Source organism: Phyllobates terribilis, unplaced genomic scaffold (genome assembly GCF_046119375.1).
Source record: "Phyllobates terribilis strain yellow unplaced genomic scaffold, ASM4611937v1 Scaffold_1__5_contigs__length_1240528914, whole genome shotgun sequence".
NCBI classification, from domain to species: domain Eukaryota; kingdom Metazoa; phylum Chordata; class Amphibia; order Anura; family Dendrobatidae; genus Phyllobates; species Phyllobates terribilis.
The window spans coordinates 1,087,144,995-1,087,157,161 of NW_027362761.1; the positions used below are offsets into that span (position 1 = coordinate 1,087,144,995).

At 42.7% G+C, this 12,167-nt stretch overlaps 1 protein-coding gene across 1 annotated transcript in view; it reads right to left on the reverse strand.

Moving 5' to 3' along the window:
* Positions 1-12,167, reverse strand: part of GRXCR1 (glutaredoxin and cysteine rich domain containing 1) — a 117,848-nt gene that overhangs the window by 16,348 nt on the left and 89,333 nt on the right. Inside the window, exon 2 of the mRNA XM_073656962.1 lies at positions 920-1,159. Within this exon, the coding sequence (XP_073513063.1) occupies positions 920-1,159 (240 nt within the window). The remainder of the gene's footprint in view (positions 1-919; positions 1,160-12,167) is intronic.

A 12,167-nucleotide genomic window follows, 5' to 3' on the forward strand; every position in this document is an offset into this window, starting at 1 on the left:
GAGTGGTGTCTGGACCACACTATTAGCAGAAAGGATTTAGATTCTGAAATGTGGACTGGTGTCTGGACCACACTATTAGCAGAAAGGATTTAAATTCTGAACTGTGAACTCCTGGCTGGACCACACAATTAGCACAAATGATTTCAATGCTAGAAGGTCCATTTTACACAGGATACTATCTATCTGAACTAGCTGACAATAAACCGCCTAGCCAACTATCTGACTACTTGCAGCAGCAGGAGCAGCCTCTTTGTACTGTTACATTGACAAAATGGTGCCAAAACAACATGACCGTTTTTTATATGGAGAGGGACATGTGACTTCGGCAGCCAATTACACAAGCCCTTGTGTCTGGACGTTCTGGGTTGTTTCTGCACGCTGATTGGCTGCTGGGATCTCAAGACATTAAGTTAATGAAAAAAAATCCTCTGACCTCTCCCCACCCCCTTCACTCATCAAACACGTACCCCCTCACTCACGTCCCAGCACCACTATCCTAGCTAAAGTCCTAACAAATCATTAGTGGAAACTCAATCATTTACCGAACTTTGGCCAAATTTTGACGATTTTGAGGAAAATGTTCGGGAATCCAAACACGAATCTGAATGTGAAATGTTCGTGCCAACTTTGAGATTGGCAAACGTTTTCCGAACATGTTCGCTCATCTCTAGCCAGAACGAGCCTCTCATAGACTTACACTGAGAGCTTGTGACCTTTACCTATGACTTCCAATCAGTCAGAAAGTGCGGTCACAAAATGACGACGCAGGATCGGCGTGGCACCTGGAACAGCTGAAGATAGCAGCTGGTGAGTATAAAATTATAGGCAGGGAACTTACATTAGTAGCACCATTTCAGTGCTGAAATGTTAAAAAAAACTGGAGTGGTGCTTCAGTAATAACACAATTACATGCACTTACCCCAAGATAATGACCATCAATGAATACAACAGGAAGAGATGGCATTTCAGACACCCAGCGACATCTCTCGTCAACCTCTTTTCCATATTCACTGTTAAGGGCAATATTCTTTTCTTCAAATTTTACTCTGTGATTCTGAAAGATTTTCCGGACTATTTCACACCTCTCAAAAGTGTTTCTTACCACACGCAGACTTGTAGTATAAATCACAATCCGCCCGTATTCTAAGGTGGTAGTGGACTGCAAGAAAATGAAGTTTTGTATTATAAAATGTAAATTTGTGGGGCTCAGAGAGAACCAAATAATGTTAATTTAATGTAAATGTATGCTAATTATATTTAAATGCTGATTTCTTAATATTCTCCATTCTCTAACCTCTATCAAAACCTTGTAAAATAATAATTAGTATTATTTTACCAAATTAACAGATTAACAACATTTGTCTTATTTTATATATTTTCAAATTGCAGACATAAGTATGGTCTATTACACTAATGTTCATATACCTATAAGAAATGTATAAAAAATGTCAATTACATGTTATTACTCATACCTGGAACCAATGATCTTTTGTGCAGTGAAAAAGATCATCATTTTTGGCGGTGCATCATCTTGTGTAAACGGGACTCGCACTGCCGAGGACTATGGCAGCCTAAGTGCACTGAGAGATCTAATACAGATCGCCCAGTGTGCATCATTTACTTTGGTCTGCATATGTAAACAGGCACTTAATCGAAAGCCGAGTGAAAAAAATATTTACCAATCGTTTATCGTGCCGCCAGTCGGTCTGTGTAAACGGGACTTATTAAGCAATTCATTCAAAGGAGGAACTGAGGCCCCCTTTGGCTTTCCTACTGCACAGTAGTAATCCTGGTCATCCACTGTGCAGGGAATTGTTGCATACTTTACCTCCATTTAGGTGTTTGGGTCTTTTGATACAATAAAGACAGAAGACTATAATAAAATGAAAGAAAAAGTCTTTTATTTCTAATCCAATCGAATACGGAGCATGATTAGGGGATAAATGTGATCGGAGAGTTTTTCATGTAAGATCTGCTTATGCCATCAGCAGTTTATATTGGATTGTTTTTTGACAATTTCACAGCACAATTATTGATTGACAGGTCACTCTTCTTTCAGTGACCTGTCTCCATCACCAAAGATCTAGTGCAAGTGCTGTCTTTCCCCAGGGCGCTGCACACCCAGTACTGAATTGTCAGTGAATGGTGCTATCTACATGGCTTACAGATCATGCCAGATACTGACCGTCTTCTTCACTCCTGCTGCTAGTGAAACAAATGATCTTCAATGCAGAATGACGCTTGCACTAGCTTTTAGGCGGGCGAGGCAGGATACCGAAAGATGAGTGAGCTGTCAATCACTGAGAAGTGACTGCAGCAGGCGGAGAATAGGGAAGAGAGGCAGTAAAGCTGTAAGTTCGGTGCCCGCCCCCAGCTCTCGTGGCTCATTTGCTTAAAGGAGTTTTCCGGTCCAAATCGATAAGTCTGCAGTTATACCCTCTACGACTGCAGACTTATGAAACCCCCCAACGCTCACACTGTGCACTGTGGAGATTCGCCGGTTTCTGCGCCAAGACTATGCGTTATACATACTCCCGGCTAGAGTCCATCCAGTGGGCGTGGCCTCACTCCATGTATTTGTATGGAGCGAGGCCGCACCCTCTAGACCGCCACACCCACTGGACTGCCGTGTCTCTAGATGGGGCGCGGCCTCGCTCCATACTAGTGTATGGAGTGAGGCTGTGCCCACTGGATGGACTCTGGCTGGGAGTATGTATAACGCATACATACCCTCCAGTCCTGGCTCAGAACCAGTGAATCCCCTCAACACACAGTGCGTGTGCTGGGGGGATTCATAAGTCTGCAGTCACATAGAGTGACTGCAGACTTATCAGTTTGGACCGGACAACTGCTTTAACAATTCAATAATAAATTTTTCTAAAACATAAACCCAGGTTTCTAAAATAAAGATATGAATGTATTCACCATTACAGCGCCCTTACATAGATGGCATTAGTGTGGGGTATAGAAACCTGACGACAGGATCTCTTTATGGCTTTGTGCCCACTATGCGTTTTTTAAGCGTTTCCGCAGCGGCAATTCCACTGCAGAAACGCTTAAAAAACGCTTGGTAGAAGGTCTGCCATGTTCCCCAATGATAATCCGCATGTGCTGTGCACATGCTGCGGAGATTTCAGCTGCGGATTATCATTGCAGAAAAATCCGCAGCATTACCAATTATTTTGCGTATTCGCGGCATTTTCGCCGCCATTGACTTGCATTGAATCGCTTAATATCCGCATGGCTACATGGGCACATGCGGATATTAAGCGATTCAATGTACGGATGGTACCCGGGTCTGGAGAAGAGGAGAGTCTCCTCCAGACCCGGGTGCCATGGTACCTGTAAAAAAAAGAAGAATTTAAAATAAAAAATATACATTATACTCACCTTCTGATGGCCCCCGGGCTCCATAGCGATGCGTCCTGGCTCCCCGGCAGCTCGCGATGGTCACATGACTAAATGATGTCATGGAAGGTCCTTTTACACAATCGCGAGACACCGGGAAGACCGGACGCATCGGATAAGGAGACCGGGGGCCATCGGAAGGTGAGTATAATGTTTTTTTTTTATTTTTTACCATTCTTATTCTTTTTTTTAAACTAACTTGGTCACACTATATAAAATCCATGCCGGTTGCATGGATTTATATAGTGTGACCAAGTTGTCAGTGCTGCTAAAATCGCTTGGAAAGCGCTTGATAATCTGCATGCGAAATCGCATGTGCAAAACGCGTGACAAACGCTTGTCCCTGGCTGAAAAAAACGCATGTAAAATCCGCATGCGTTTTTTCTGCCAGGGAGATGCAGAAACGTTCAGGAAAAATCCGGAGCATTTCTGCATCGTGGGCACTTAGCCTATAGGGAATCTCTCATCACCTTTGACCTATCTAAATTATTAATATGGGCACACAGGCTATAGACTGCTGAGGAGAGTGCTATATGTATGCCTCATATTAGATGCCTTGTTGTGGATAAATCATCTTTTGTCACTTTATATAAATGACATATACCAGGCTCTAGGGAGGACGCTGCCTGGAAAATATCTCTGTCTCCAGAGATTATTTTACATGAAGGGGAGTTACAACCCTGTCTGCCTGTGAGATTGAAGCTGAAGCTGAGCGGAAGCTGCAGATGTGTTCCGGTATAATCACACACTGCTCTGCGGTGAGAGGAAGCTGCAGATGTGTCAGGTATAATCACACACAGCTCTGCGGTGAGAGGAAGCTGCAGATGTGTCAGGTATAATCACACACAGCTCTGCAGTGAGAGGAACCTGCAGATGTGTTCCGGTATAATCACACACTGCTCTGCGGTGAGAGGAAGCTGCAGATGTGTCAGGTATAATCACACACAGCTCTGCAGTGAGCGGAAGCTGCAGATGTGTTCCGGTATAATCACACACTGCTCTGCGGTGAGAGGAAGCTGCAGATGTGTCAGGTAGAATCACACACAGCTCTGCAGTGAGAGGAAGCTGCAGATGAGTCCGGTATAATCACACACAGCTCTGCAGTGAGAGGAAGCTGCAGATGTGTCCGGTATAATCACACACAGCTCTGCAGTGAGAGGAACCTGCAGATGTGTCAGGTATAATCACACACAGCTCTGCAGTGAGAGGAACCTGCAGATGAGTCCGGTATAATCACACACAGCTCTGCAGTGAGAGGAAGCTGCAGATGTGTCAGGTATAATCACACACAGCTCTGCGGTGAGAGGAAGCTGCAGATGTGTCAGGTATAATCACACACAGCTCTGCGGTGAGAGGAAGCTGCAGATGAGTCCGGTATAATCACACAAAGCTCTGCAGTGAGAGGAAGCTGCAGATGTGTCAGGTATAATCACACACAGCTCTGCAGTGAGAGGAACCTGCAGATGTGTCAGGTATAATCACACACAGCTCTGCAGTGAGAGGAACCTGCAGATGAGTCCGGTATAATCACACACAGCTCTGCAGTGAGAGGAAGCTGCAGATGTGTCAGGTATAATCACACACAGCTCTGCGGTGAGAGGAAGCTGCAGATGTGTCAGGTATAATCACACACAGCTCTGCAGTGAGAGGAAGCTGCAGATGTGTCAGGTATAATCACACACAGCTCTGCAGTGAGAGGAAGCTGCAGATGTGTCAGGTATAATCACACACAGCTCTGCAGTGAGAGGAAGCTGCAGATGTGTCAGGTATAATCACACACAGCTCTGCAGTGAGAGGAAGCTGCAGATGTGTCAGGTATAATCACACACAGCTCTGCAGTGAGAGGAAGCTGCAGATGTGTCAGGTATAATCACACACAGCTCTGCAGTGAGAGGAACCTGCAGATGTGTCAGGTATAATCACACACAGCTCTGCAGTGAGAGGAAGCTGCAGATGTGTCAGGTACAATCACACACAGCTCTGCAGTGAGAGGAAGCTGCAGATGTGTCAGGTATAATCACACACAGCTCTGCAGTGAGAGGAAGCTGCAGATGTGTCAGGTATAATCACACACAGCTCTGCAGTGAGAGGAAGCTGCAGATGTGTCAGGTATAATCACACACAGCTCTGCAGTGAGAGGAACCTGCAGATGTGTCAGGTATAATCACACACAGCTCTGCAGTGAGAGGAACCTGCAGATGTGTCAGGTATAATCACACACAGCTCTGCAGTGAGATCAGGAGAGCGGCCATCAAACATCACACTGGGAACTCCTCCTTCATGTAAAACAAGCTCTGGAAGCAGAGTTATCTTCCAGGCAGTGCGCTCCTCAGAGCCTGAAAGAGGTAATTTATATAAAGTGATAAAAGATGATTTATCCACAACAAGGCATCTGATATGAGGAATACAGGCATCACTCTCCTCAGCAGTCTATATCCTGTATGCCCATATTAATAGTTTACGTAAGTCAACTGTGTTGACAGATTCCCTTTAAGGCTATGTGCCCACGATGCAGAAATGCTCAGGATTTTTTCCTGAGCGTTTCTGCATCTCCCTGGCAGAAAAAAACGCATGTGGATTGTACATGCGTTTTCCTGCCAGGGACATGCGGAAATGGAGCGTCATTCACTGACATTTCCGCATGCGGATTGACAAGCGCTTTCCAAGCGATTAGCATCACTTGGAAAGTGCTTGTGACAACTAGGTCACACTATATAAATCCATGCAAACGGCATGGATTTATATAGTGTGACCCGAGAGAGTGGTTAAAAATAAAAAAATAAATGTATTCTTACCCTCCGATAGCCCCCGGTGTCCTACTTTACACTCCGCTCTCCCTTGCCGGCATCGGTGAATTGAAAGACCTGCCGACATCAGCGTCGCGTGACCAGTCACATGACTCTGACGTCAGCGCAGGTCCTTCAATTGCCGGGAAGCAAGCAGGAGCACAGTGCGGGCCGCCAGAAGGTAAGTATACATTTATTTTTTATTTTACAGATTTTTTAATGGTACCTGGGTGTGGATGAGACTCTCCTCTCATCTACACTCGTGTACCATCCGCACATTAGAACGTGCCAATTACGCAAGTACAGATACAGTCTTGCGGAATTGGCGCGTTCTAATGCAAGTCAATGGCGGCTTAAACGCAACACTTCCGCAAAATAATTGGTAGTGCTGCGTTTTTTTCCGCAATGATAATCCGCAGCGGAAATTTCCGCAGCATGTGCACAGCACATGCGGATTATCATTGGGGAATATTGCTGCCCTTCTACCATGCATTTTTGATGCGTTTCTGCAGCGTTTCCGCAGCTGCAAAAACGCTGCAGAAACGCATTAAAAACGCATCGTGGGTACACAGCCTAACACTTCTAGTTTTGAAAGCATTCTTACTTTGCAGCATATTCTCCTCACCAGACAATGTTTCTGTGCCTGTCTGTTCTTGGAACTCCATTCATGTCATTGCTATATATGGCTCCATCTGTGGTTTGCCTGAATCCCATTTTTAAGGGAATTCAACTGAACTCCCGGATTCACTGCAAACCATAGTGTAAACAGGTCCTTATTTTAGAAGGTTTGTTGTTTCACTTAGATCGGACTTGTCCATGTACAATCCTGTAACTGTCACCTGTACACTATAGCTGACAACTTGCTGCATCAGCCACGACCATAGATGTTTAACCCCTTAGATGCTGCTGTCAATAGTGACTACAGAATCTAAATAGTTTGTGGGGGCTCCCTCTTTATCCCCATCAGCACCCTGAGATCTTGACTGTGTGGTCCTGATGTTTGCCATGGCAGTTCATGGCTAAGTAACAGCCCTAGAGTCTGCCAGTTATAGCGGCCTGTTCAGAAGTTATCAAAATTTAGGTGGTAAAAATAAACTTTTTTATTCTTGCCATGCCACTTTCTATTACTTCCTGAAAAGAACCAGAAGGGTTAATGAACTACCTGAAAGCAACTTTAAATACATTGAGGGGTGCGGTTTTTAAAATGGTATCACTTTTGGGTGGTTTCCAACATATAGGATGCCCAAAGTCACTTCAAAACTGAACTGGTCCCTATAAAAATAAGTTTTATAAATTTCCTTGAAAAAATGAAAAATTACTGCTACATTTCTAAACCTTCTAAAATGCCAACAAAATAAAACAACACTTTACAAATGGTGCTGATGTAAAGCAGACATGAGGGAAATGTTATTTATTAATGTTTTTGTGTGGTCTGACTAATGGGATTAAAGCGATAGTCATTCAAAGTTTGCAAATTGAAAATTTTAAAACATTTTTATCAAATTTCTGATATTTTTAAAAATAAACGCAAAACATATCAACTTAAATTTACCATTATTATAAAGTATCATGTGTCACAAAAAAAACAATCTCAAAATCAATGGGATATGTTGAAGCGTTCCAGAGTTATTACTACATAAAGTGACACTGGTCAGATTTTAAAAAATTGGTCCGGTCACTAAGGGGTTAAATCATGTCTGGATTTGCTTGTAAGTTTGTAATGTGTCAATAATAAAGATAATTATTTTTTATTTATTGAAACATATTTTAACTGTGCCTGTATTATATACTTTTTGCTCCCTTTCGAGAACTATATTTGTTTTTACTAGTTCTTTGAGCAATCTTATGAATATTCATGGTGCTGCCACAGCATAATTGTGAATAATCAGCATATTTGAAATTATTCTTGATGAAGCGGTTTACCCTCAAAACGCAATGAGTGTATGCATATTTTTATGCTGTGTTATTAGGTAAATGATGTATTTTATGTTTTTTGAATAAATTACTATTTTTTAGGACTATGGGTCGTGTTTGCTGTCTGGAGTTGAAAGACGGAACAATCTGGATCATGTGACTTGAGAAGTACTGTTCCAAGAAGTGAGGAGAGAGGAGTCTAGGTCTCCTCTCCTGAATGACGATTGTGGTGCTATGTCTGCTGTACATATTTTATTTAAACTTTTTTTGTTTTTTCTAAGCTCCTTTTTAAACAAAATCCTGATTAGGGAGACTGATGTGGATAGAAGCAGATACCTAGAAAAAAATAGGAATAGGCACGTTGGAATACTTGATATTTGTTGAGCGGGGGTAATTTGCTACTCACAAAGAATCTGTTTTTTTATGTATGATTTTTTTCTTGTTTCTTTTCTTTTTCCGGTCTATTAGTGAAAGCTTAGTGAGTGCTTCTAGTAAGATTTTTTATCTTCACCCTGCAAAGTCTTATATTTTTGACTCATTTGTTTGATTTGGCTCTCCTCTTCCACATTTACAGTATGCAGAAATATGGAAAATTCTGGTTCATAAACTTTTAAAGGGGTTGTCTGGTCTAAAATGAAAAGTTTGTAGTCACTTTGTGCGACTGCAGACGACTCGTGATCCTCCCCGCTGTGCTCTGCGGGGATTTGATGTTGTCTACACCAGGAACAGCGGTCAAGTATATAATACGCATACACCCGGGCAGAACCCGACTTTTGGGACCGGCCTCCCTCAATATACTTGTATTGAGCAAAGCCATGCTCACAAGATGGCCATGCCCATTAGATGGGACGCGTCCTTGATCCATGAAGTTGTATTGAGTGAGGGCGCACCCATTAGACGGATTATGCTTACTTGTCCGCTGTGGCAGACAACAGCGAACCCTCGCAGTGCACAGAGCATGCCCTGGGGGGGGGTTAAAAGTCTGCACTCACACAGAGTGACTGCAGACTTTTCTTTTTAGACTGGACAACCCCTTTAATCTCACTGTAAATCCAAAAAGTAATACTAAGAGGTAAATGATACAGGTAAAGAGAATATGTTTGCCCACACAGTCTTCAATATTTTCTGTACTGTATGAAACCTGCAATGAATACGATGTTTAATTTCCTACTTTTGACTTTAAATTTAATCTGGCAGATAACTGAGGGGCGTGACTTAATAAAGGGGGTAGGGCTTCTTATATTCCTGGTCTGATATTTTAATCAAGCAGTGGGGGGAGGTTCCTGCTGCAGCCACAGCCAGACAAGGTTCAGTGAGCAAAGTGGGAAATGACTCATCTCTCAAGACAAACAAATAAAGTCTGGTCCGACAGACAAGAGAGATAAATTTCACTTTACATATTTTTTACATTCTATATTGTACCCTCCTACTTTATTCCAAGATTACCTTATAACATAACATAGCTGCCATAACTACTACTGTAGATAAAAAGGCAGGTTAAACAATTAGTTCCAAACTGGAGGCAGATAAGAACCAATGTTATATGAGGGAGGTCAGACAGGTTGAACATACTAATAAAAAGCCCCAGACATCTATCATCAAGAGGTGATTAAAATGGTGCCAGCAGTGTATCATGCCAGCTTACAGCCTATTAGTGAATGTGAAATATTAGTTAAAGGGGTTGTCCACTACTCAGACAAACCCTTCTCAATTACTATTACTATTCCCCATATAAATTAAAAACAACAATCTATACTCACCGACTCTCCCAGAGCGCATAATGAATTGTTATGCCCCATGAGTCCTGCAGCCATTCAGCAATGGATAATGTGCTGCGTCACTCTCACTTTCTTTGAACGAAAATGACATCTGGAAGAAAGTGAGATCTTCTGCTGCTCTTTGGCTTCCTCTGGATGTCAGTTACATCCGAAGAAAGTGGGACTGATGCAGCCAGTTAGTGACTGCTGATTGGCTGCAGGGCTCACATCGCACCAGGTGAATATAGGCTGTTCTTCATTTTACACTGGGTTGAGAAGGGTTTGTTTGAGTAGTGGACAACCCCTTTAAAATTTGGACCAAAATAGAGAAGCTCAATGTTTCTCATGGCCCTGTAGATTCCTAACTGAAAGTGAAAATAAATAATGGAAAATGGGTACCAAACTATTACACATCACAGAAACAGCCGTACGTTTACATACAGGTAGGAAAAGTGTTTCCAGAAGGATACAGATTAGTCAGAAAGTAATATGAGGAAGGTCACACAGGTGACAAATACTAATGAACATGTACTTACAGTGGTGGCCAAAAGTATTGGCACCCCTGCATTTCTGTCAGATAATACTCAGTTTCTTCCTGAAAATGATTGCAATCACAAATTCTTTGGTATTATTATCTTCATTTAATTTGCTTGCAAGGAAAAAACACAAAAGAGAATGAAGCAAAAATCAAATCATTGATCATTTCACACAAAACTCCAAAAATGGGCCAGACAAAAGTATTGGCACCCTCAGCCTAATACTTGGTTGCACAACCTTTAGCCAAAATAACTGCGAACAACCACTTCCGGTAACCATCAATGAGTTTCTTACAATGCTCTGCTGGAATTGTAGACCATTCTTCTTTGGCAAACTGCTCCAGGTCCCTGATATTTGAAGGGTGCCTTCTCCAAACTGCCATTTTGAGATCTCCCCACAGGTGTTCTATGGTATTCAGGTCTGGACTCATTGCTGGCCACCTTAGAAGTCTCCAGTGCTTTCTCTCAAACCATTTTATAGTGCTTTTGGAAGTGTGTTTTGGGTCATTGTCCTGCTGGAAGACCCATGACCTCAGAGGGAGACCCAGCTTTCTCACACTGGGCCCTACATTATGCTGCAAAATTTGTTGGTAGTCTTCAGACTTCATAATGCCATGCACACGGTCAAGCAGTCCAGTGCCAGAGGCAGCAAAGCAACCCCAAAACATCAGGGAACCTCCGCCATGTTTGACTGTAGGGACCGTGTTCTTTTCTTTGAATGCCTCTTTTTTTCTCCTGTACACTCTATGTTGATGCTTTTTCCCAAAAAGCTCTACTTTTGTCTCATCTGACCAGAGAACATTCTTCCAAAACGTTTTAGGTTTTCTCAGGTAAGTTTTGGCAAACTCCAGCCTGGCTTTTTTATGTCTCGGGGTAAGAAGTGGGGTCTTCCTGGGTATCCTACCATATAGTCCCTTTTCATTCAGACGCCGACGGATAGTACGGGTTGGCACTGTTGCACCCTCGGACTGCAGGGCAGCTTGAACTTGTTTGGATGTTAGTCGAGGTTCTTTATCCACCATCCGCACAATCTTGCGTTGAAATCTCTCGTCAATTTTTCTTTTCCGTCCACATCTAGGGAGGTTAGCCACAGTGCCATGGGCTTTAAACTTCTTGATGACACTGCGCACGGAAGACACAGGAACATTCAGGTCTTTGGAGATGGACTTGTAGCCTTGAAATTGCTCATGCTTCCTCACAATTTGGTTTCTCAAGTCCTCAGACAGTTCTTTGGTCTTCTTTCTTTTCTCCATGCTCAATGTGGTACACACAAGGACACAGGACAGAGGTTGAGTCAACTTTAATCCATGTTAACTGGCGGCAAGTGTGATTTAGTTATTGCCAACACCTGTTAGGTGCCACAGGTAAGTTACAGGTGCTGTTAATTACACGAATTAGAGAAGCATCACATGATTTTTCAAACAGTGCCAATACTTTTGTCCACCTCCTTTTTTAGGTTTGGTGTGGAATTATATCCAATTTGGCTTAAGGACAATTCTTTTTGTGTTTTTTTATTGAAGATAAATGAAATGAATATAATAATACCAAAGAATTTGTGATTGCAATCATTTTCAGGAAGAAACTGAGTATTATCTGACAGAATTGCAGGGGTGCCAATACTTTTGGCCACCACTTTAGAATGTGATGGAGAAGCAAGCCTTATCTAATAGTCTAATAGGTGATGCTGAGTGGGGCCTGGTGATGCTGAGGGGGGCCTTGTGCTGAAGAGGACCTGGTGATCCTGAGGGGGGATCTGGTGATGCTGA